The sequence below is a fragment of the Gekko japonicus genome, unplaced genomic scaffold (genome assembly GCF_001447785.1).
Source record: "Gekko japonicus isolate JY-2015 unplaced genomic scaffold, Gekko_japonicus_V1.1 scaffold345, whole genome shotgun sequence".
NCBI lineage: Eukaryota > Metazoa > Chordata > Lepidosauria > Squamata > Gekkonidae > Gekko > Gekko japonicus.
The window spans coordinates 645,652-669,674 of NW_015173684.1; the positions used below are offsets into that span (position 1 = coordinate 645,652).

General features: G+C 47.7%; 1 protein-coding gene across 1 annotated transcript in view; it reads right to left on the reverse strand.

Annotated features, from left to right (window-relative positions):
- Window positions 1–5,782: 5,782 nt before the first annotated feature.
- The window catches only part of DAAM1 (dishevelled associated activator of morphogenesis 1), a 321,668-nt gene continuing 303,427 nt past the window's right edge, over window positions 5,783–24,023 (reverse strand). Inside the window, exons 23-26 of the mRNA XM_015423080.1 lie at window positions 22,508–22,568; window positions 19,546–19,677; window positions 8,777–8,947; window positions 5,783–6,673 (exon numbers count right to left, since the gene is read on the reverse strand). Coding sequence (XP_015278566.1) covers window positions 6,464–6,673; window positions 8,777–8,947; window positions 19,546–19,677; window positions 22,508–22,568 — 574 coding nt within the window. The 3' untranslated portion in view covers window positions 5,783–6,463. The remainder of the gene's footprint in view (window positions 6,674–8,776; window positions 8,948–19,545; window positions 19,678–22,507; window positions 22,569–24,023) is intronic.

Genomic DNA, 24,023 nt, shown 5'->3' on the forward strand with positions numbered 1-24,023 from the left:
ACCCCCTCCCCCCCGCCCGATTTGTCTTTTTGGCACTCCATGGTATCCGTAACACTCTCCTCCAGCACCGCATTTCAAAGGAATCCCTTCCTGTCGGATTTCTTCATTGTCCAACTTAATTGCCCATTGTAATGAAATGGCTGCCGGGCAGAGGCAGCAGTACCTTAAAATGGCTGCCCGTCTGGTAGTCCTCTGGAGGAGGAAGGTGCTCCATAGGGAACAATGGAACTGCCATACCTCCCTGCCTACATTTCCCAGCAGCTTTAGGGGAAAAGTGTGGGAAAGTAGGGACTTACCCAGGGGTGGAGCCAGCCAGATAAAAGGCTTTGGCCCTCCAGGGAGGTTTTTAGTTGGTCTTCGCCTCAGCCTTGGATGAGAGCTGCAAGGGGCGGCGTACAAGTGGGACTCCTGTTACTCCAGACTCCGTGGGCAACCCAGGCCACTATAAATCGTGGTGGAGAGCTAGGAGAGTAGCAGTACAGGTGATCAATCCTGAGGAAGGCTGGAGTTTCTCTCCAACAACAAGGAGGGGGGAAACCAAATCCTATCCCGAGGCCACCACCTCCAGAGGTAGAGAGGGAACCCAAACGGACCCAGATCGTAGGGGTCGCTAATTCTCCAGGGGGTGCCCAAAGACTGAGGTACCCACTTTTTCTGGGTTGGGGAATCAGCTAGAGGGGTCTCACTGTCCCTCTAGGAAGGCAGTGTGAATCCAGTGAGTGGTGGCAACGAATGAGGAAGGGAATAGCCCCACCAGGCAGGGTGGGCATGCGAAAACGGGCTTGCGTACCAGTGAACGGCTATTCAGGGCTGAGAGTGGGTCCCCATTTCGCCACACCCATCCATAGTGATGAGGAATACTATGGCATGACTTAATTTGATCTTTGTCCCCAGCAACACAGTTTGAGCCAGTTTGGTGTAGTGTTTATGTGTGTGGACTCTAATCTGGGAGAATCGAGTTTGATTCCTCACTCCTCCACTTGCAGTTGCTGGATGACCTTGGGCAAACCATAGTTCTGTCACAGCTGTTATTGAAAAAAGGGCAGTTTCTGTCAGAGCTCTCTCAATTTCACCTACCTCACAGGGTGTCTGTTGTGGGGAGGGGGAGGGAAAGTAGTTTGTAAACCGCTCTGAGACTCCCTTGGGTAGTGAAGGGCGGGGTATAAATCCCATCTCTTCTTCTTCTCTTCACATCCCTACAGTTAAGAACTTTTTTGAGCTCACTTGTGTACGTTTTAATCTCTTAGCTGCCTTCATGGTCCCCCTGAGGGCAGAAAGGTGGGGTATAAATTTTGTAAAATAAATGTTAGAGGCACAAGAAAATGTACACGTATCACACTGGTAGAGAGATTTTCTGTGGACTTCCATTTGAATGTTAAGATGTGTTTCCCCGCGTGACAGACCGTACCACCCACAGCAGCAGTTTTAAAAAAAATCTTATTTACAGCGACCAAATAAAAAGACTATGCGTCCATAGTATTTACACACTTTATTGCATATTGCCACCTTTCTTTCTTTCTTTTTTTTAAAAAATGTACAGCCTCATAACATACACAGCATATCCTGCTAGCTAAAAACATCCTTGCACCTACGGAACCACTAAACTCTTTGCTACCACAAAGCTACATTAGTATACTTCAGTTTACAAACTATCACTTGTCTTTTTTTCTCTTTTTTTTGGCATGAATTAAAAAGAAAATAAATCTTCGAAATTACACACCCAGGAGAGACAGAGAGGGAAATCATTTTTTTTTTTTTAAAAAAAAGAGTGGCTACTTCTACTCAGCACCAGTCTAAATGTAGTTTGCGAGAAATGGCACATGGTATTTACCTGCACACATAGTGTCACCCCCCCCCCCAATTTAAGGAAAGAACAGAAAAAGAAAGGGCAGGAGTAGCCCAATAAACAAGGTCTGCTGTAAAGTAAAAATAGTCTTGGAAGCGCGAGAAAAGGGGGGGGGAGGCTATAACCAATGCCCGGCTTCCCAATTTTGCCATCTGTGCAGCTGGAATTCCCGAGAATTCCTGGGACCCCACCAGCTGCAAAACTGAAGCAACTACACCTGTGAACACTTTAACACTTTTTTTTTTGTACAGCACAAACCCGATGCCATACAGGTTGGTTCTTAATGCACCGAAACACCAGAACACTTTTGGACAAAGCTTCTGCAACATGCTATGGCGACATCCCAGATTGCAGAACCCGGATGCGCTGCGGTGGGCCCGATCAGAACCTTGGGGCTGCCTTCTGGCTCTGCCCTCAAAAAGCCAATGACTCGATTCACACGTGACCTCTTTCAGCATTTAATATTTATAATCTGTCTTCCCATGCATCGGATTGGACAGGACTGCGATTGAAGCGTTTTCTCGAGTGCTTCGTCATTACCTGCGTGGAATGACCTCCGTTTGCAATGGTACAGTTGGACTGATCGTGCGAGATGGAGGTGCTCTGAAACCTCCTCTGCTACACCCCCCCTGCTGTACAATTAAGGCTCGCCAATTTGAACACAGAGCCCGCCACCACGGGAAGGGGTTGCGTGGTTCATTTTCCCGCCACAAGGGTGTGGATTTCCACAATGTTAGCTGCAAGAAGTAATCTTGCAAGTGGGGTGGGGGGAGGAGGAGACCCGTTCCAAACCACACAAAGCACCGTTTGTTGTGGTAAAGGTAATCTGTCTGAACGGTTTTCCAGAACTGAGCGTGCTTCAGGATGGGACCTTCAGGAGATCAGAAATACAGGTTCAGTCTTGATCTCCACATGGAAGAAAGCAAGATGTTATCACGTCCCCTGCTGGGTCATACGGTCCTTGTAAACAGGTGCACGAGGAATGTGCCTTCCTGCAGTAAACGTGGAAGTGTCCTGGAAGAATAAGGGACCCGCCTTTCTCCAAGACACATTCTGCAGATGCTGTTGTGCACCAGAAACACCCAGTTTACACATGCCACCCTATGTCTCTTGAGCTACGAAGCAGGAAAGGTCCCCTGACGACCACTTAAAGCTGTATAGACAACACCATTCCTCTTTTATTGTTTTAGTTTCCAAATTCAAAACATGCTTTTGTTCTAAAAAAAAACAACAACACCCCAAACCATTAAATGCAAATCATTGGATCATCCAAACTCGTTTGGGGGGGAAACAGTCAGTTCCTCAAATTGTAATCAACCAAATTTCTTCCCGCTATAAATGGAAAAAAAAAACATATAAAAAAATAGAGGCACTTTAGTTAAGGAACAGTTACGGATCGACTACGTTTCCAACTTTTATCGCAAAAAAAGTGCTGTCTTTGCACATTCGGTAAGGTTCACAGCGGTTTGGAGAATCGGCTTCTGCATTCTTACTGCTTTGCAAGCTATTTGAAGAGTCGTCTGCACATGTGGAACACCCGAAAGATGAAGAGAAGCTAAAGTTGTAAAAAAGAAAACACACGCACACACGCTTTTAGGCACACACTCTCTTTGGGCTTTTCCTTATTCTCCTTATTTGTAAATTCCTGTTTCTTCAGGGGTTTTCCCTGTTCTGCATGTATTCTACTCCCCCTAGTGGTCAATTTGATATTACACCGGTTTGTATCCGGCATACCACCCTGCAGATTTAAACGGCCAGTTTTTATTCTGGACATTTCTATATTGTATTTTTTGTAATATCTTATTTTGGTGCCCCTTTGCTGAAGTGTTTGGATTGTTTTGGCTGGATGCCATAATAAAATTTCTTCTTCTTACTCCGGACATAAACCTGTGTGGTATTGAATTGAATGCTAGAGGGAGTAAAACACACGCAGAGCAGGAAAAACATCCTCAAAGGAACAGGAACTTAGAAGTGAGGGAAGTAGGAATGCGGAAAAGCCCGTTGACAGCTCTCTACAAAGTGATCTTCACAGTTTCCATGCCGCACTGGGGATCTGTCAAGCCCTGTGCCGAGAATTGCATTCTGTACAAACTTTTATAGAAAACTGCACATTTTGCTGTTTGGTACATGAGGGGGGAGGGAAATGTCATCCAAAGTCCTCACCAGTCAATATCCTTTGCGAGACCGGCATATTTCAAGACAACTACTAGTGCAACAGGGATCAACTAAAAACCTCCACGGGAAAGACACACGCATAAACACAGTATTCCCCATTACGTCTCAGATCACAACAGAGCGATGATAGTATATAAAAAAAAATCACTTAAAAGAAAACCCACAAATAAATAAAAGCAAAAACAAAAAAAAGTAACAGTCTATATTCTCTATAATTTAAGAATATTAAGCCGTGCTATAGTATTGGCATTCAAAAAAAAGTTTCCCGTTTTTTTTTTTGTATTACTATTTTTTAAAAATTATTAATTACTCCCTGAGTAATCTGGGCTTCGTAGAATTTTGGATCAACGTCTTTTACAAGGTAGTTCTGCTTACAGATCTGCAAGACAAAATATGAACAGCGAAACACTTTCGCCCCCCCCCCCGAGAAACAAACAAAACAAAAAATAAAAACTGTTTTGGCCTCTGTTGTTGTTGTTTTTTGTCTCCCTCTATTTTTACATTATAAATTAAAGTCCTTAAAAAGTCAACGAAAGCCAGCCCCTTTTCAAAGCTCCCTTCTGCTAGAAAACAGCCTCTAACCCCTTCTCTTTTGAGATCCAGGACAACCTGGAATGAAGCCACAATTCCACGTGCCCCCCAAAACCTGGGGCTCCATGGCACTGTGGTTCATGGCATCATCAGGGAACAAGCTACAAGAGAGGATACATCCTCAATATTGGGGGGAGGCCCTCTTAAGAACCATTTTGGTTGAAGTAGCCCCCCCCCAATACACTACAGTAAGTTTAACAGGTTGGTCTATCTGAAGAGAAGGAAACAGAGATTGCACTCAAAATGCAGCTTTAACACACTGGTCTGTGCACATGGCAACATTGCGTGTGTATGACGAGCATGCCCTAAGCTTTGCACCGGTGTCTAAACACTCAAAGTCTCTCTGGGAGCTGCCCGGCATCAGTTGAGCATTGTGACGGAACCGGCCCAGATATAGAATCAATTCCGACCTATATTTACAGAGAATACAGCTTGTCCCATGGGGGGGGGGGAGGGGAAACAGAACTTAAACACGGAGCTCTTTAGCCTTATAATTTAAAAAAGAAGCACAAAACAACACCGCCCCCCCCCCCAACTCAGGCAAGACAACGAGCAAACTCCCACACGTGTACTGTTACAGCAAGAAGAATGTCCTCCGGATAAATTTTCTTCAGCAGGCTTATGGAAGAGAAACGCATCTCGTTCAAAACCGACAACCAAAAAAAAAAAAAAAGCGATCCATTGAGATGGGGGAGGGGGAGAGGGCGGGTACGGAGAAGAATGGTGGAACCTGCACAGTCACCATGGGTGGGGGTGTAGAATTCAAGTTTTGGAATAACAAGAACTAATCACTTCGATTCTTACCGGCCACAACGGAGGACTTTTGAACGGACTTCAAGCCACCCTGCCGCCCCAGTCTCAACGGACCGCTCTCGCAGGGCTCTTTTTGTAGCAGGTACTCATTTGCATATTAAGCGACACACCCCTAATGTAGCCAATCCTCCAAGAGCTTACAGTAGCCCCTGTAAGAAGAGCTCTGTAAGCTCTTGGAGGATTGGCTACATTAGGGGTGTGTGGCCTAATATGCAAAGGAGTTCCTGCTACAAAAAGAGCCCGCGTCCTGACCAAGGCTCACACATACAGTCTCCTTTTTTTTCCCCTCCCGTCCTCCCCCACTTTAAATCTCCCTACTCCCCCTCCCCAACCCCCTTTACAAATCTGTAAGACCCAAACCAGACAAGACGCCGGGAGTTCAGCGTATGGCGCTTTCCCATTGTTTCCTCCCTTTAAATGGTGGCACGAGGCCCCGATTCGGGTCAGGACTGCGGCATGAGAAATGCAAGTTCCCCGTCTCCCCTACCATGCAGTTTTAACAATCATACAGGGGAATTCTGGGTTGGGAAAACTGCAGGGAGGAGAGACGGGCGTCATAACCCCGGTGTGAAACAGATTCCCGTGTGCTGGCCATTTTAAGGGGCGGGACATAGTTATAGAACACCATAGAGAGAATCCCCATTGTCTTGCCTGCTTTCCCATGAGAAGCGTCAATTTCCCGCAGGAGTGGTTTCTGACCTTCGCTTTCTCAAAGTTTGTGCTCGGACAGCGGAGAAGCTACTGTTTGGAAACACCCTCCTTGGTTGAGGGAAAGGAAAGGGAACGCTGGCTTAGGCAGCAGGGCTTTTGTGCGTGTTCCCGCGTGCAGAGGGCACAGTTCCCGCCCCTCTGCCCACCCCACCGGATGTGTTTATGGCACCTTCGCGCACACGCTCCCACGAGCACATGCACGCAAAATGAGAAGGGAGGAAGAGCCGGTCCGCTCGAGGGGCAAGGCAGGCAAACGTGGGCCGCTTCCACACAGCTGCTCGGCCGAGTTCTTCTCAGATGCTCACTCTCTTCCGGCCTGGAAGGCGTTCAGAAGTTGAGCTTAGTGACGGGCCGCTCGCGGCTGCCGTCCGCCAGCTGGTTGGTGACTCGCTTGCGGTTGCGCTTCAGTTTGGAAAGGTCTTTGTCGAAGACTTCGCCAGACCGCAGGGCGGAGACGAGGTCGTCGAACTCTCCGCCTTCCTCGCTGTTCTCTTTCGCCTTCCTGGCCTTGCGCTCCCTCTCACGCTGTTCTTTGAGCTGGGCGGGAGGGAAAAGGGGGACAGAGAGACATTAGAAGGGGAATGTAAAATTCCAGTGTTCCCTCTAAGCTGAGTTAGTGTGAGCTAGCTTACAGTTTTTTTTAGCCTCTGGCTCACACATCTTCATCTTCGTTCAGGGCTCCAGGGCAAAGTAATTTGTGCAGCAGCCAAATCGTTCCCTCACAACTTTAATGCCAGGAGCTCCCAAAGTAGAATTTTTGCTCACAAAACTCCACAGCTTAGAGGGAGCACTCAGTGCCACCAAAACTAGTGGGAGTAAAGCCAGGAAACTTGAGGTTCTAGGAAGCTGCCTTAGACAAAATCGAAGCACTGGGTCATCATCCAGATCAATACTGTCCACTTGGACCGGGAGTGGCTCTTCAGAGTCTCAGGCAGAGTCTCCCCCCCCCCCCGCATCACCTAATGCCTGATACTTTCTTGACCTGGAAATGTCATGGATTGAACCTGGAACCTTCTGCCGGCCAAACAGAAGCTCTTCCACTGAGCTACAGCTCCTCCCCATAAATTAGGGGAATCCACCCATAAACCCAACTGAATCCACACACAAACACACATAAAGCTGCCCTATCCTTTTTTTTTTAAACTGCCCCCCAAAGGGGCAGGATTTTATTGCATTTTTCACACAACATACACAAACAATCATAACATATACATACATACTAACATACAAACAAATACATGGAGGTTATTCTTAATTCTACCAATATCTATATATCTAATAGCCAAGTGGCCCCCTCCGTGCGGATATCTATATCCGCACTTCGGGGGCACTTGGGGGCAGGGGGAGGTTTGTGCACTCTTGGGGCAGTCCCCAGGGGTGCACAAAAATCGAAAAACTAAAAAAAAATATCGGGGGGATGTTTAAATCCCCCCGAAAGTGAAAGAGCGTTCGTGCGCATGCGCACGAACGCTCTGTAGCCGACCGTGCTGTTTAAACATCCCCCCGATATTTTTTTTTAGTTTTTCGATTTTTGTGCACCCCTGGGGACTGCCCCAAGAGTGCACAAACCTCCCCCTGCCCCCAAGTGCCCCCAAAGTGCAGATATAGATATCCGCACGGAGGGGGCAACTTGGGTATTAGTATAAGGATAGTTCCTATGCTTCTGACATACTCTGATGTGACTTAAGAAACAGAAGGCATGGAGGCTCTAGGCACATAGGAACAAATCTAGTTCTTAGTTGTTCCCACAGAGCTGCAAACTGGGATGTCAAACTTGCTTTTCGCTCCAGATACCAGGATCCTCACTGACAGACTTACTCTGTACTCTTGTAGTCCAAGCCGCGCGGGCCTCCTTTTGCAGCCGGAGGGGGGGCGGGAAGGAGACGGCGAAACCTGCAGGATGGGGGGGGAAGCTCACCTGCTCCTGCTTCCTCCTCCGTCTGCTGATTGCAGAGCTCCACCGCCCCCCCGCGAGTTTCGCGGGTCTCCTCTCTTGTTTATACTACTACCTATTCCGCCGTAATAACAATTTCTCATGAACGGCGTAAGCAACTTTTCTGTCTCTACCTTCCTAACAGGTATATATTTCATTTAGGAAACTCTTGGTCTGTCTCTTGCAAGCTTGCCTACATATGTTTGTCATACCAGTTATAAAACCGTGACCAGGTATTCTCAAATGTCGAATCTGTTGCGCCTTTTATCAATAAATTTGTCCAATTCTGCAGCCTCCAATTCCGCAAGCTGCCCTATCCTGACCAGACCAATTGGTCCGTCAAGGTCGCCATTGCCTACTCAGACTGGCAGCCGCTCCCCGGTTTCTCAGGCAGAGGTCTCTCACATCACCTACTGTCTGGTCCTTTCAACTGGAGATGCCGGGGGTTGAACCCGGGACCTTTTCTGCGTGCCAAGCAGAGGCTCTGCCACTGAGCCAGGGCCCCTCCTCTAACATGTACAACGAACACTGTGATATGCTACAATACGACTCCCTGCAGAAACTACCTTAAGAGCCGATCCATCACACTCTGGTTCTAATCCCTTTATAAGAGCGTTCTCAATGTTTCAGGCCCGAACATTCTGCAAAACGGCAGGGTTTCGAAGTGCTGCAGGATTTCCACACACACCTCCTCTACACACACTCACCTGTGCCTCCATGCGTGCCCGCCGCTCTTCTTCTTCCTTCCTCTTCCTCATGTTTTCATTCTCCTGTTTGGCTTCCGTCACAGCTTGAAGGAACTGGTCGAAAATCCCAAAGAACTCGTCGGGCTGCGTTCTCCCTGGTTCTTCCCCAAAATGCTTCACGGCCTTGGTGAACTGGAAGAGGGAAATCACGGTTGAGAACATAAGAAGAGCCCCGCTGGATCAGATCAGCGGTCCATCTAGTCCAGCATCCTGTCTCACACAGTGGCCAACCAGTTCCTCTGGATGGCCAGCAACAGGGCATATAGGCCGAGGCCTTCCCCAGACAAGAACATAAGAAGAGCCCTGCTGGATCAGACCAGTGGTCCATCTAGTCCATCATCCTGTCTCACACAGTGGCCAACCAGTTCCTCTGGATGGGCAGCAACAGGGCATATAGGCCGAAGCCTTCCCCTGACAAGAACATAAGAAGAGCCCTGCTGGATCAGACCAGTGGTTCATCTAGTCCAGCATCCTGTCTCACACAGTGGCCAACCAGTTCCTCTGGATGTCCAACAACAGGGCACAGAGGCCAAGGCCTTCATAAGAACATCAGAAGAGCCCTGCTGGATCAGACCACTGAGGGCCCACCTAGTCCAGCATCCTGTCTCACACAGTGGCCACCCAGTTCCTCTGGACGGCCAACAACAGGGCACAGAGGCCGAGGCCTTCATAAGAACATCAGAAGAGCTCTGCTGGATCAGACCAGTGGGCCATCTAGTCCAGCATCCTGCCTCACACAGGGGCCAGCCAGTTCCTCTGGAGGGCCAACAACAGGGCACAGAGGCCAAGGCCTTCATAAGAACATCAGAAGAGCCCTGCTGGATCAGCCAGCGGTCCATCTAGTCCAGCATCCTGTCTCACACAGTGGCCAACCAGTTCCTCTGGACGGCCAACAACAGGGCAGGGAGATCTCCTGATGTTTCTTCCTGGCGCTGGGATTCAAAGGATTACTGACTCTGAATGTGGAGGTTCCCCTCAGTCACCATGGCTCGTAGCCACTGATAGACTTATATCCTCCATGAATCTATCTAATCCCGTTTTAAAGCTGTCTATTCCTGTGGCCATCATGATATCCTCGGGCAGCCAATTCCACATTTGAATCACTCTCTGTGTAGAGTAGTATTCCCTTTTGTCCATCCTGAACCTACTGCCCATCAGTTTCATTGGTCCTGGGTGGTGGTGGGGGAGCCCACTAGACCAGTACATCTCTCTTCTACTGAACCTGTTGATCTAAGAAGATAAGAAGAGCCCTGCTGGATTGGAGCAAAGGCCCGTCTAGTCTAGCATTCTGTTCACACAGTGGGAAACTAGCTGCCTCTAGGGAGCCCACAAACAGGAAGACTGTGACGAAGTCTGTCCCCCCCCCAGCCCGTGTATCCCAGCAACTGATACAAAGAAGCTCTTTAGGGCACTTTCACACATACTAAATAACACACTTTCTTTATTTTCTTTTTTTTTTGGTTGTCAAAATTTTATTTAATTAAAACAATACAAACATGCATACTGAAAGATATATTACACAAGACGGGGACCCGCGACGGTCCTCCCCCCCGGGCAGCTCCGAGGCAGCAGCGACGGAGGCAAGTCCAGTCCCCCCCACCCGCCTCCGACCTGGCTGGGCTCCGCGGCGGCGAGGCCAGTCCCCCCCCGGCTCTGAGGCGGAGGCGGAGGCGGCGGCGGAGAGGCCGGTCCTTTCCCCCCCCCTTTGCCGGGCTCGGTGGCGGCGGCGAGGCCGGTCCTCCCGCCCGCCCGGCTCCGAGGAGGCGGCGGCGAGGCCAGCTACAGAGCGTTCCATGCGCATGCGCAGGGAACGCTCTGTCACTTTCGGGGGGATTTAAACATCCCCCCCGAATCTTTTTTCTACTTTTAGCATTTTTGTGCACACGTGGGGACTGGCCCACGTGTGCACAAACCTCCCCCTCCCCCCCAAGTGCCCCTGGAGCGCTGATTTAGCGATCCGCACTCCGGGGGCAACTTGGCTATTAGATATATAGATTGTCTTTTCAATCAATTTCAACTCAGTATCTGTATATTGCACATAACTAGCCTTGTACTCAGTCTAATCTACTTTTCACGTCTAAAACTTTATTTATTTATTTATTATTTACATTTCTATCCCACCCTCCCCGAAGGCTCAGGGCGGCTAACAAGGCATATTGCCGAATAAAACAATAAAACAGTACAAAATATTAAAAATACATCACAGTTAATAAACAATTTTGGTGCTCCTCTGAACCAATTCCAAAGTTACACTTACTAAAAGCAAGATGACCGTCCCCTAAACGTCCTGTTCTCACCCATGATGCAGAAATTATGGGGCGTTGGTGGTACACTGGTGGCGGCGGCTCCTATTCAAAAGCCTGGCGGAAGAGTTCCATCTTGCAGGCTCTGCGGAACTGTGCTAGGTCCCACAGAGCCCTGATCTCCTCTGGGAGCTTGTTCCACCAGATAGGAACTGCCACCGAAAACGCCCTATTCCTGGTCATGGTAAGTCTGATGGACCGGGGGCCTGGAACGTCCAGTAGGTTTTGATTCCCCGACCGTAGTGCCCTTGGGGGAACATGTGGGGCAAGGCTCAGCCTAAACACCTGTGAATCAAAAATGTATCCATTCCAGATAGTTACGATTTGAGGGTAGTAGATCATTTCCCACGAAATATGTGATCAAAGGGAACCGCCTGCACACAAATTTGGTATGAGATCCCGCATGACTACTCGTTTGCCCTTCATATTTATCTGCAGTCTTGTCCATTATAACACACTTTCAATGCACACAATCTTACTGTGTGAAATGGCAAAATCCACTTGCAAGCGATCGCTGAAGTGGATTGGAACTGCGTTATTTGGCATGTGCAAAAGCGCTCTTACTGTCTCTGGTACTGGAGGGAGTAGGTATCCATCACGACTAGTAGGCCATTGTGACCAGCAGCCACTGACAGCCCCCGTCCTCCATGAATCTGTCCACTCCCCTTTTAAAGCCTTGGTCTGCTTAAGGAAGGGGTGATTCAAGGCACACCAAACCTCATTCCACTAACCGTCCATCATGTCATACTTCTTAATATTTTATGTATTTAAAACATTTATTGGCCACCTTTCTCACTCACAGAACTCCAGGCTGCTTACAATATAAATAAAAGGATTTATTTGTTCAGTCGCAGGGTCGAGTCCGACTCTTTGCGACTCCATGGACAAGATCATGCCAGGCCCTCCTGTCTTCCGCCGTCCTCCGAAGCCCGCTCAATTTCATGTTCGTTGCATCTATGACACTGTCTAACCATCTCATCCTTTGCCGTCCCCGTCTTCTTTGACCTTCAATCTTTCCCAGCATCAGGGTCTTCTCCAGTGAGTGATCCCTTCTCATTTGGTGGCCAAAGTATTTGAGTTTCACTTTCATTATCTGGCCTTCCAGGGAACAGTCAGGGTTGATTTCTTTTAGGATTGACTGATTTGATCTTCTTGCAGTCCAAGGGACTCTCAAGAGTCTTCTCCAGCACCATAGTTCAAAAGAATCTATTCTTCGGCACTCGGCCTTCCTTATAGTTCAACTCTCGCAGCCATACATGACTACTGGGAATACCATTGCTTTGACCATGTGGACTTTTTTTGGCAGGGTGATGTCTCTACTTTTTATCATGCTGTTTAGGTTCGCCATATAAATAAAACAAGTCTTCTGAAAACACTGAAAAGACCACAGTTTTAAAATTTCCAGTCAGGACTGCCAATAAAGAAAAACTAAACCGGTCAAGGTCAAGGTAAAGGTTTCCTTTGCTCGAAAGTCACTCAAACCTGACTCTAGGGATGCGGTGCTCCGTTTCCAAACCGAAGAGCCAGCATTGTCCAAAGACATTTCCGTGGTCATGTGGCTGGCATGACTAGATGCCAAGGCGCACAGAACGCTGTTACCTTCCCACCGAAGCTTGCAATGTCTTGCTTTCGAACTGCTAGGTTGGCAGGAGCTGGGACCAGAGACGGGAGCTCACTCTGTCATGCGGCATGCAGGTCTCGAACTGCTGAACTACTGACCTTCCGGTCTGCAGTTTAGTGTCTTAACCACTTGAGCCACCGCAGCCTGATGAATCAGTCAAATGTCGTCCTAAATAAACTGTCCAACTGCCTCCTGAAGATCAACAGTGAAGGGGCCAGGTGCACCTCCCTGAGAAGGTTTTCTACAATCGTGGGGCTACCACTGAAAAGGCCATCTCATGTGCCCACCAGGCAAGTTTCTGTGATTGATGGGACAGTCAGGGGCGCCTCTCTCTGTGATCTTAGTTCTTGGGGAGGAATGTATGGGAGAAGATGGCCCTTCAGATACCCTGGTCAGAAACCACAGGGGGCATTATAGGACAGAGTCAACACCCTGAATAAAAACTGTAGGTCTGAGATACCACTCAAGGTTTTTGCCTAAGTACCATTCCTGTCATAAGGCCCCACCAGACTTTTCTAGACTCCCTACGTAAAGTGAAAACAAAGCCCTCGCGCTGTCAGAGAGTCTGGGCAAACAAGAGAGTCCCTGTTTGCCACTGCCCAGCCTTGTTGAGCCCATGGGTACTTTTGTTATTCTGAGAACATGGAGTGAGCGCCATCACAAAATGGCCACCATGGGGGAGGTCACAAACCTAAGAGGGAGGCGGCTGTTTCTAAGAGGTGCTCTGTGTAGAAGAAGAGGAGGCGGCGGCGATTGGATTCATACCCTGCCGTTCACTTAGAGTCTCAGAGCAGCTAACATTATCCTTTCCCTTCCTCTCCCCACAACAGACACCCTGTGTTGTACGCACTGTTAAGCCTTTTGTACTCTGCCGCTGACTAACCAGGTTACACTTAGCAGATACACTTAACGTTTCCATGATAGAGATGTTAAGTGCCTGTAACGATTCCTTGGTTTTTTGTGTGTGTGTCTCTTTAAAAGTTTGGTTGCATGGCTGTGGTTGGTAGACTAGAGTTGTTGAGAGATGCAAGTGTGGTATGATTGGTGGTTGACAGAGAGGGGGAGGGGTTTTGGAAGTGAAAATGAGTGGATGAGTATGTATGTCAGTCAGGAGTGACAGTTACAGGTTAACAGTTGATAAGTTCAGTTAGTTCTGTGTGTGAGGAAAGTTAGAAGCAGTCCTATGTGGAATAAGTTAGATCTGTGTTGAAGCAGTTAAGAACAGCTGAGGTTGTTCTGAGAGAAAGGATAAGAGATCTGAGGGCTGAGTTAAAGTAAAGTCTGGGTGTTATAACAAACTGGAAAGAGACAGTGAACCTATATGGCATGGAGATAAACAAGTGATACAAAGTTACATGAAAAGATCCCTGTCAGTAAGGGAGCAGATTGTGTGTGATACACAAAGCAATTGTTCATCATTTACACATTACTAGTTACATTGTTCTACCCTTTTATTTATGAATTATTTCAATAAATCCTCTTTTATTCAAATATACCAGCTCTGAAAGAAATACTTCCTCAGGACCATATAGTTCCTCGTAAGCCTTGAACTCGGTCTACCAAAATAGTAAGAGCAACAGTAAAGTATAAAGGTTTGGAAATCCTTAAAATTTCCTGGTGGCAGCCGTCTATACCCAGATAAACAGAATAAAAAGAGAACTTTTAAAGTGAAATTAGTCCTCCCCAATAAGGAGGGCGTCACAGTACCATTTATGATTTTAACTATATAGACAGAAATCAATCATGCATGTATTCAGATATTAACTTTGGTTCATTTATGGCTAGTGCTGAACATGCTTGCTGGAAGAATTAAATGAAATGCTGTTTTGCTGAGGTTTGCGGCCTTGGCTGACTGGCTACTTCTGTGCATGTGCCGATTAGCCTGGCTAAAAGGAAGACAACGGGCATCTTATAACCATATCAGCTAATAGAGATACTTTTGACACTCCATAGCCTAGGCCAAAGAAGAGTTTAGTGTTCAGCTAGAAAAAAACTTTGCCTCGGAAGACCCCGGCCCACAGGTCTGAACCAAATAAGAAATAGGTGACGAAGTTTGACAAAGTTTGATGGAACCAATAACTGTTTTATTCCTCTGATGTAATGTGAACGATAAAATTCTATGTCACCCACTGTAATGTTGGAGAAGCTCGTTGGGTTCTGAGGGTCCCAACCCTGTTGTATCTGGGCTCTCACTATTACAAACCTCTTAGTTTTTTCTCCTTCACAGGACTGTGCGTGTGTGTCTCAAATTGGTGCTGGGAAACACAATCTGGGGACAGCGTTCTTCTGCCACACCCTGTGAGGTAGGTGGGGCTGAGAGAGTTCTGAGAGAACCTGTGACTGACCCAAGGTCACTCCAGCAGCTGCATGTGGAGGAGTGGGGAATCCAAACCCAGTTCTCCCAGATTAGAGTCCGTGCTCTTAACCACTACACCAAACGACACCCTGTGTCTTCTAGGTTCTTCTGAATCACACGTCCTTTTCCAGTCTTGTGGAAGAAAGCAAGGATTGGCTATCTTTTTTTGTTTTTTGGGGGGCAAAGTGTAGAAGGGAAACTGGGCTTGTAGTTTTAGAGGAAGAATGTCAAGGATAGCTGAGAAGGGGGAGGAAATAGCATGTCTGAATACAGGGGAGAAGGAGTTAACGGGTATGTATTGGGTGGAGAGAGGGAATGGCTGGGAGATGGCAAGGAGAAGAAGAAGAGCTGATTTTTATATCTTGCTTTTCTCCACCCTAAGGGGTCTCAAAGTGGCTTACAATTGCCAGCATCCCCCCCCCCCCCGAGCTCTGTGGCAGTAAGGTAGCCACATGCGAAGACAAAACCCTGTTATTTGGGGAGGGGGGAATTTAATCCCACCATTTTAAAAAAAGAAATCAGATTGTTTTGCTTACATTAGATGAAAAATAAGACGAGAAGAGAAAAGAGAAGAGAAGAGATTGGATTTATACCCCACCATTCACTACCTAGAGGCGTCTGAGAGCGGCTTACAAACTCCTTCCCCTTCCCCTCCTTACAACAAACACCCTGTGAGGTAGGCAGGGCTGAGAGAGCTCTTTGACAGAAACTGCTCTTTTTTCAAGAACAGCTCTGACAGAACTACGGCTTGCCCAAGGTTACACCAGCAGCTGCATGTGGAGGAGTGGGGAATCAAACCCGGTTCTCCCAGATTAGAGTCCACACACTTAACCACTACACCAAACTGTATGGGCAGTGGTGTCAAACTCATTTGTTATGGGGGCCAGATCTGACACAAATGTCACTTTGTCGGGCCGGGCCGGGCCGTGTGTGCCATGAAACGTAATGCCAGGTACTGGAGATATAAACTGTATAAAAGGCAGCAGCTGGTAAGCTCTGGGTTGGTGTATCCTCACTGCAAGGCCCCATGGGCTGGGAGGGGGGGTGAAAAGGAAAACCTGTATAGGCTGACTGGAGAGCCAGCAGCGGAGCACTAGGCAGACGGTCCCACAATACTTGACTGCTGCAGACGAGGTTGTTCTGCTATGCTGAAGCCACAACCCCCCCCCCCCCCCGGAGCAGTCTCCTGTTCCCTCCCTTGTATTAGTCGCTCACGGGCCGCATAAGAGCCTAGAAGGGCCAGTTCTGGCCCCCGGGGTTTATGTTTGACACCCCTGCCTTAGGGAGTCCCCCAAATTTTGCAGAAAAGTCTGTTTAGTGTCACTGTGTGTAGTTTGCTGGGGTTCGAAGAAGACACGACACAAACAGCTTCTGCAGAAAGCTGACTGAATGACTGAATGACTGAATGAATCCTTGAATGAATCCATGCTTTCACTCACCAGCTATATTTATTGAAAATCCGTCTCCTCCTTTCCCCCTCCCTTTCATACATTACAGCATCCTGTCATGAGACATGAACTAAGGAATGTGTGTGTGTGTGTGTGTGTACAGGCAGCTGTCTGCTATCTCTCTCTCGCAACTCTGCCAAGGCCAAATGGCTGCGTCATGCTCTCAGTACGTATATACATTTGGGTTCCCAATCTCCAGCCAGGAGAACAGGAGAGCAGTGAATTCTTCACTGTGCCTACAACTGTGGCCCCAATCTGTGGATCTAGATATCTGCAGATGGGGGCCACACATTGCTCATTAGATACATAGATGCCTGCTTTCTAATCGATGCTCCCTGTAAGCTGTGGAGTCTTGTGAGCAAAAATTCTACTTGGTGAGTGACCGGCATTAAAGTTGGGAGCCAGCGATTTGGCTCCTGCATAAAATAGTTTGCTTTGGAGCCATCCCTTCCTGAGCTAAGACAAAAAAATCTGTGAGCCGGAGGCTAAAAAACTTTGAGCTAGCTCACACGAACTCAGCTTAGAGGGAACACTGTTTCTAACTATACTATAAACAACACAGACTGTGCAGGCTGAGGCCTTCCCATACCCCAACCGGCATTTGAAAAGTCATTGTGGAAGTCGCACTTCCGTTTCCACTTTAACGGCCTTTATTATTTCGTGCCCTTTCCCCGCCCCTTTATTAACTCAGGAGCCATAAAAACTAATGGAAACCCCCATATTGTAGCAGGGAAGGCACAAAAACTCACCCACGGCAGGGAGAGGGGGGAATTTGCGCTTTCCGCCTCTCTTTGAAGATATGCTCCTTGTCTGTTATTTATTGCTGCCACATGTGTCTGTATTGGAACCAAATGTGGCAGTGAAGCCTTTAAAAAAGAAATTCTTCCTATCCCCCCTCCCCCTTTTCTGAAGGGAAGAAACTGCATCTATGTAAGCAGGAAGTTGTTAAAAATACAGCTGCGTGCATCGGGGAGGAAAACTGCAAGCCGGATTCCGGCTACAATCAAAGAGGATACCTGGGAAATGACCCCAGGTGCCTGTGAAAAGAAAACACCCAACCCCCCAAAAACTGCCAGCTAATTTCCTAATGTGATCTGGTTATCTCACTCTCGTGGACCGCTTTTGACACTAGATAGAACCAGATTTAGAGCCCAAGCAGACGACTATCGGAGAGTCCCATGACAATATATCAAGGTGGGGAGCTGTGTTCCCTCTAAGCTGAGTCAGTGTGAGCTAGCGCACAGTTTTTTAGCCCCTGGCTCACACATTTTTGTCTTAGCTCAGGAAGGAGGGCTCCAGAGGAAACTAATTTATGCAGGAGCCAAATCGCTCGCTCACAGCTTTAATGCCAGTAGCTCACACAGTAGGATTTTTTCTCACAAGACTCCACAGCTGGAAGGAAGCGACTAAACCAAAGAGTTCCAGGTGGGAAGCCATGTTGGTCTGAAGCAACAGAACAAAGTCAGAGTCCAGTGGCACATAAGAACATAAGAGACGCCAATGTTGGATCAGGCCAATGGCCCATCCCGTCCAACACTCTGTATCACACAGTGGCCAAAAATACCAGGTGCCATCAGGAGGTCCAGCAGAGGGGCCAGGACACTAGGAGCCCTCCCACTGTTGCCCCCCCCCCAAGCACCAAGAAGACAGAGCATCACTTGCCCCAGACCAAGAGTTCCTATCTACAACTTGTGGCGAATAGCCACTGATGGACCTCTGCTCCGTATGCTTATCTAATTCCCTCTTGAAGCCGTCCATGCTTGTAGCCGCCGCCACCTCCTGTGGCAGTGAATTCCATGTGTTCATCACTCTTTGGGTGAAGAAGGACTTTCTTTTATCTGTTATAACCCGACTGCTCAGCAATTTCATTGAGAGCCCACAATTTCTTGTATTGTGGAGAAAAGGATTTCTTTCTCGACCTGCTCTATCCCATGCATAATCTTATAAACCTCGATCATGTCACCCCCTCAGCCGTCATGTCTGAGAGAGCTCTGACAGAAACTGCTGTTTTTTTCAAGAACAGCTCTTATCAGAAGTATGGCTTGCCCAAGGTTATCCAGCCAGGGGCAAGTGGAGGAGGTGGGGAATCAAATCCAGTTCTCCCAGATTAGAGTCCGCTCACTTAACCACAACACCAAACTTGGGGGGGGGGGGAGTTAAGCTTCCCCCGTAGCATGAATGGGGGGGGGGGGGTTAAGCTTCCCCCGTTGCCATTTTCTTGGCCAGAAACAGCTCCAAGGAGTAGCTGCTTGACCGATTTGAGAAGAAGAAAAAGAAATTGGATTTACACCCCGCCCTTCACTCGGGAGACTCAGAGCAGCTTACAATCACCTTTCCTTTCCCTCCCCCTCCTCACAACAGACATCCTGTGAGGTAGGCGGGGCTGAGAGAGCTCTGAGAGAACTGCTCTTGAGAGAACAGCTCTGAAAGAACTGTGACTGGCCCAAGGTCACACCAGCAGCTGCATGTGGAGGAGTGGGGAATCAAACCCGGTTCGCCCAGGTTAGAGTCCATGCACTTACCCACTACACCAAACTGGCTCTCAAACTGAGGGCAAAGACACAGCGACAAACATTATCTGTACTGGTTGTCCCAATGGGGCAAATAGTGGCTTTTAGAGCAATTTTAGGCCTTGAAAATGGAGTGTGTGGGGTGGAAGGTTTTTCCCACTCCCCTGATTGTCCCAACTGTAATCAGCCTCCCAAATATGGCTGATATTTGAAGAGGGGGAAAAAAACCCTCGCCGCTCACAGAATGCTTAGCATTTTATCTGGTTTAACCTTCAAATGCCATGCTGGAAAGGCAAAAACACTACCCTGAGGGGCTTTGATCTTGTGAGGTATCTCATGGAGAATCAGGCCCCCGCGCATGTAAACTGCCTTCTCTTCACCTCCATTTACCCAGTTGTAAAATGGGCACAATTGTCACAAGCAGAGTCACAGGCACAGCTTAGATACGGACGGAAACGAGTGGGAAGCTTTCCGGCAACTTCAGTCTCTTACCAGCTCTTTGGCCTCTGCCAGGAGATCCTCCACATCCGAGAAGCCGAAGCTGGCCAAGGTGATGAACTGGCTGACGACGGTAATGAATTTGTCTCCCGGGTGGGACGGCTGAGTCTTCTGGTATTCCAGCTCCTGTGGAGAAATGGTTTTATTTCCGTGAGGGAAGGAGGAACTGAGGGGAGCTCAAATCGAAGGTGCCAGTCATGACAGAGGAAGTCCTCAGGACCCACACTGTGGTTTTACCCAGGGGGCTGTTTCATTTCTGTGGTCAAGGCATGTGGCCCAGATACTGCAGCTAACCACAAGGGGGTGGGAAAATGGGGGTCTTTTCCACCTCAATATTATCCCTCCCTCCCATTGGGATGCGGAGTTGATACACTCTGGCTAGCATTCACTACAGCCAGTATTGACAAAGGCGTGAGAGACGAATTGTGGTTAAACGTGGTGGTGGGAAGTGGTGACAGCATTTGTGTGGAAAGAGAGACGTGACTGTCCTGACTAGCAGTGGGATACAAACATCCTGAGGAAGAGAGCATATTAAAGAGAATAATAAAATTCTGAGGAAAAAGGAATACCATATAAAATGGCAGAGTTTCTAGGATTAAAGAAAGAGGCTCTTATCCAAAAGTGTAAAGACTTAAATTTACCTCACAAAGGGAAAAGTGTAGAAGAGATGAGAGCTATCTTGATTCAAAATGCTGTGGAATATAGCAAAACTACTAGTGAGAGAGACCCTGAAAGAGTGTTTAACCCCAATCCAGAATACTTAAGAGTTTCTGAAAGAAAAGTTAAAAGTTGATGCAGAATATAAGGATAAAGAGATGGAGTTTAAGAATAAAAAATTAGAACAAACAACAGCACTTAAGAATAAAGAGTTAGAACAAACAGCAGCCCTTAAAGAGAGAGAGATGGAAAGGTGGAAAGTTGAAGCCGAACTTAGAGAGAATTACAACTGGAAGCTGAACGATTATATTTAGAAAGGCAGAAACTTAAAAATGAAGAAAATAGGGAGGGAAACCCTGATTTCAGATATGAGTTTCCGGAAGCTAAGCAGGGTTGGCCCTGGCTAGTATTTGGATGGGAGACCACCAGGGGAGCCCGGGATCATAACACAGTGGCAGGCAACAGCAAACAATCTCTGAAGGTCTCCTTGCTTTGAAAACTCTAGCGGAGGTGTCAAAATACAATTGTTACGAGGGCCGGATCTGACATAAATGTCACTTTGTCTCTCCGGCTGCGTGTGCCATAAAACGTAATGCCAGGTACCGGAGATGTAAACTTTATAAACGACACAAGGCAAACCCAGTTAACAATATTATTTTTAACTCAAAATACAAACGTGCTTAAAACATTAACACTCTTACAGTATTTCCTTACGGTATCTCCCTCATGCCCACCCTCCCACTTCCACCGCCCGTTACGCATTGGCACTGGGACAGGATGCAGGGACACAATGCACAGCCTCTGCAATCTGGCAATAAAAGTAATGACCAGTTGCTCGCGGGCCAGATAAGGGCCCTGGACGGGCCAGTCCTGGCCCGCGGGCAGTATGTTTGACACCACTGCTCTATGGGGTCGCCACGAGTCGGCTGCAATCCGATGGCTCTCCCCACCACCCAAACAATATTATAAGGGACCTTTGAAGAGCTATTCTGTGCTCTCCCAGTGGTCCTATCTATGGTATGAAGAAATGCCACCTCCTTCCCTTCTAGATAGTTTTAATCAGGGCTTAAAAAAAAAAAAAAGTGCCGGAACTCTCAAGAGGGAAGTGAAGTTTTCTATATGTATACTGAAAACTCACAAACTTTTAAACATTTTAAAAAGAACTTTGTTGAAAAGGTTCCGGAACTCCATCCCGGCACGTTCCCCTAGGGGGAAGAAAAGCCCCGATTTTAATGTTTCAGTACAGCCGCACAGGAAGGAAAAGTAGCATGGTAGAACCTCATCTTGTCAGATCTCAGAAACTAAGTTGGGTCAATACTGGGAGGATGGTAGAACCTCATCTTGTCAGATCTCAGAAACTAAGCCGGGTCAATACTGGGATGCAAGACTACCAAGTAAGACTCTGCAGAGGCAGGCGATGGCAAACCACCTCTGGTTGTCTCTTTCTGGGATAGTCCAGGCTAGCCTGATCTCATCAGTTCTGGGAAGCTAAGCAGGGTCGGCCCTGGTTCCTTTTTGGATGGGAGACCACTGTCAATCGTGCCCGCCCTCTCTCTGGGCTGCAAGCTGTTGCTTGTAGTTATCTTAGTCGGCCCAGAGACATAACCTTGAGCCCCAGTCCAGCCTGGCATCATCTTTCCCCTGGAAACTATGGGCCGTTATTTCGGCGGGCCTCTAGCTTAGGTATGATTGGCCATGGGCCATTAGGGTCCTGCTTGATTGAAGTATAATTGCTTGCTTCACGCACTTTCCCCCAGTTCTAACGCAGAAAAGTTAACCATCTGAATCCAATCAATGTCTCAATAAACTTTCTGTTCTGTTGTTGGGAACTGATTTCTCCAGGGGTCTCACAACCACCAAGGAACACCAAGGAACACAAAGGTCACGACGCAGAGGCAGGCACTGGCAAGCCACCTCTGAAGTCTCTTGCCTTGAAAACCCTACAGGGTGGCCATACATTGGCTGTGACTTAGCAGCACGTTCTACTGCCACCAGAGACGGGACTAAAAAAGGAAGGCAGGGGAAAGGTACCATCCTGATAATTTATCCACCACCAGTGATCCCAAGAATAAGAAGAGAATGCCATAAGCCACCGCACATATGAAACTCCACAAAGGGAAGCCATTCCAGCAATTAGGAGTTTTATAAAACCCTAATAAGAAATAACGAGCAAGCAGACGGCCTCTCGGAAGCCAGAGGGAAGCTTCACTTCCTGCCGCTTAAGGCTAAAGGCTTTAAAAAAGAAAAATCCTGCTTTGGTTCGCAGCAGGGGACCACGACGCAAACGAGCCACACTTACGGTCTCCACAGCTCTGAGCCCGCTCCGCAAGTTGCCAATTTCCTTTTCTAGCTCCGTCATGCTGCCGGAAACAAAAGGGGAAAGATGTGAGATTTGCAAAGTTGCTCTTAGCAAATTTCCAGAACGCAATTCTGAAGTCGCTGGTGTTTCTCCCATGGGGGTGGGGTGGGGGGAATACATATGCAGCACTGTGACCCTCTTTTGGATCAGCACCACAGAGGCAGCAAGTGGGCACCAACAACAGATAGCGATGCCCACGTGGGGCTGTTTATTGTTTAAATTGGTTGTATGGAATTCCAAAAACAGCATCCGTGACAACAATAACGAAGAGTCAATAAAGATAAGTTGCAAAAATGTTTACTGTGGTAATTTCTGTAGAAAATTTTCTTATATTATCGCTCACACGCTAACGAATACTGCGCAATGAACAATTCGTTTCACAATATTTGATTAGTCACTTCCCTTCATTGTATGTGTGTGGCCCTTAGGTAGGAATTGTATGAATTGCATAATGTAAACCGCTCAGAGCCCTTAGGGGGGTGAGCGGTATATAAATCAAAGGAATAAATAAATAAATAAATATTCTGAGCGTGTAGCAATCCCAATTCTTATCAATCACTACTTATCAACTCCTGAAGGAAACATTCCATGTTGACTCTCTAAAAACAGAACCCAAGAAGAAGAGATTGGATTTAAACCCCGCCCTCCGCTACCTGAAGGAGTCTCAGAGCGGCTTACAATCTCCTTTCCCTTCCCCTCCCCACAACAGACACCCCATGAAGTAGGTGGGGCTGAGAGAGCTCATTCGAGGACTGCCCTTGAGAGAACAGCTCTGAGAGAACTTGTGACTGACCCAAGGTCACCCAGCAGCTGCATGTGGAGGAGTGGGGGATCAAACCCGGTTCTCCCGGATTAGAGTCTGTGCTCCTCCTAACCACTACACCAAACCGGCTCTCAAACGAAGCTAGGTTCAGAGGGTAGCCATGTTTGTCTGCAGTAGATTCGAGTCCCATAGCATCTTCAAGACCAACAAGACTTTCAGGTATGAGCTTTTGAGAGTCAGAGCTCCCTTTCCTCAGATGCAACCTTATATCTGACGAAGGGAGCCTTGACTCGTGAAAGCTCACACCCTGAACATCTTTTTCGTCTCGAAAATTCTACTGGACGCGAATCTAGCTGTAACAAAGATGCTTTAAGCACAGATGTAAACCAGGAATATAGGCACACATCGCATTAAGATTTCACAACCAGGGGTAATTTCCTGCAGGAGCGCACAGGAGTGGAGCTCTGGCAGTAAAGAGCCCAGGGGGCGGGCACATGCAACAAGCCCCGCCCCCTGCTCCTTCCCTCCCTCCTTCTTTCTTTCTTTCTTTCTTTCTTTCTTTCTTTCTTTCTTTCTTTCTTTCTTTCTTTCTTTCTTTCTTTCTTTCTTTCTTTCTTTCCTTCCTTCCTTCCTTCCTTCCTTCCTTCCTTCCTTCCTTCCTTCCTTCCTTCCTTCCTTCCTTCCTTCCTTCCT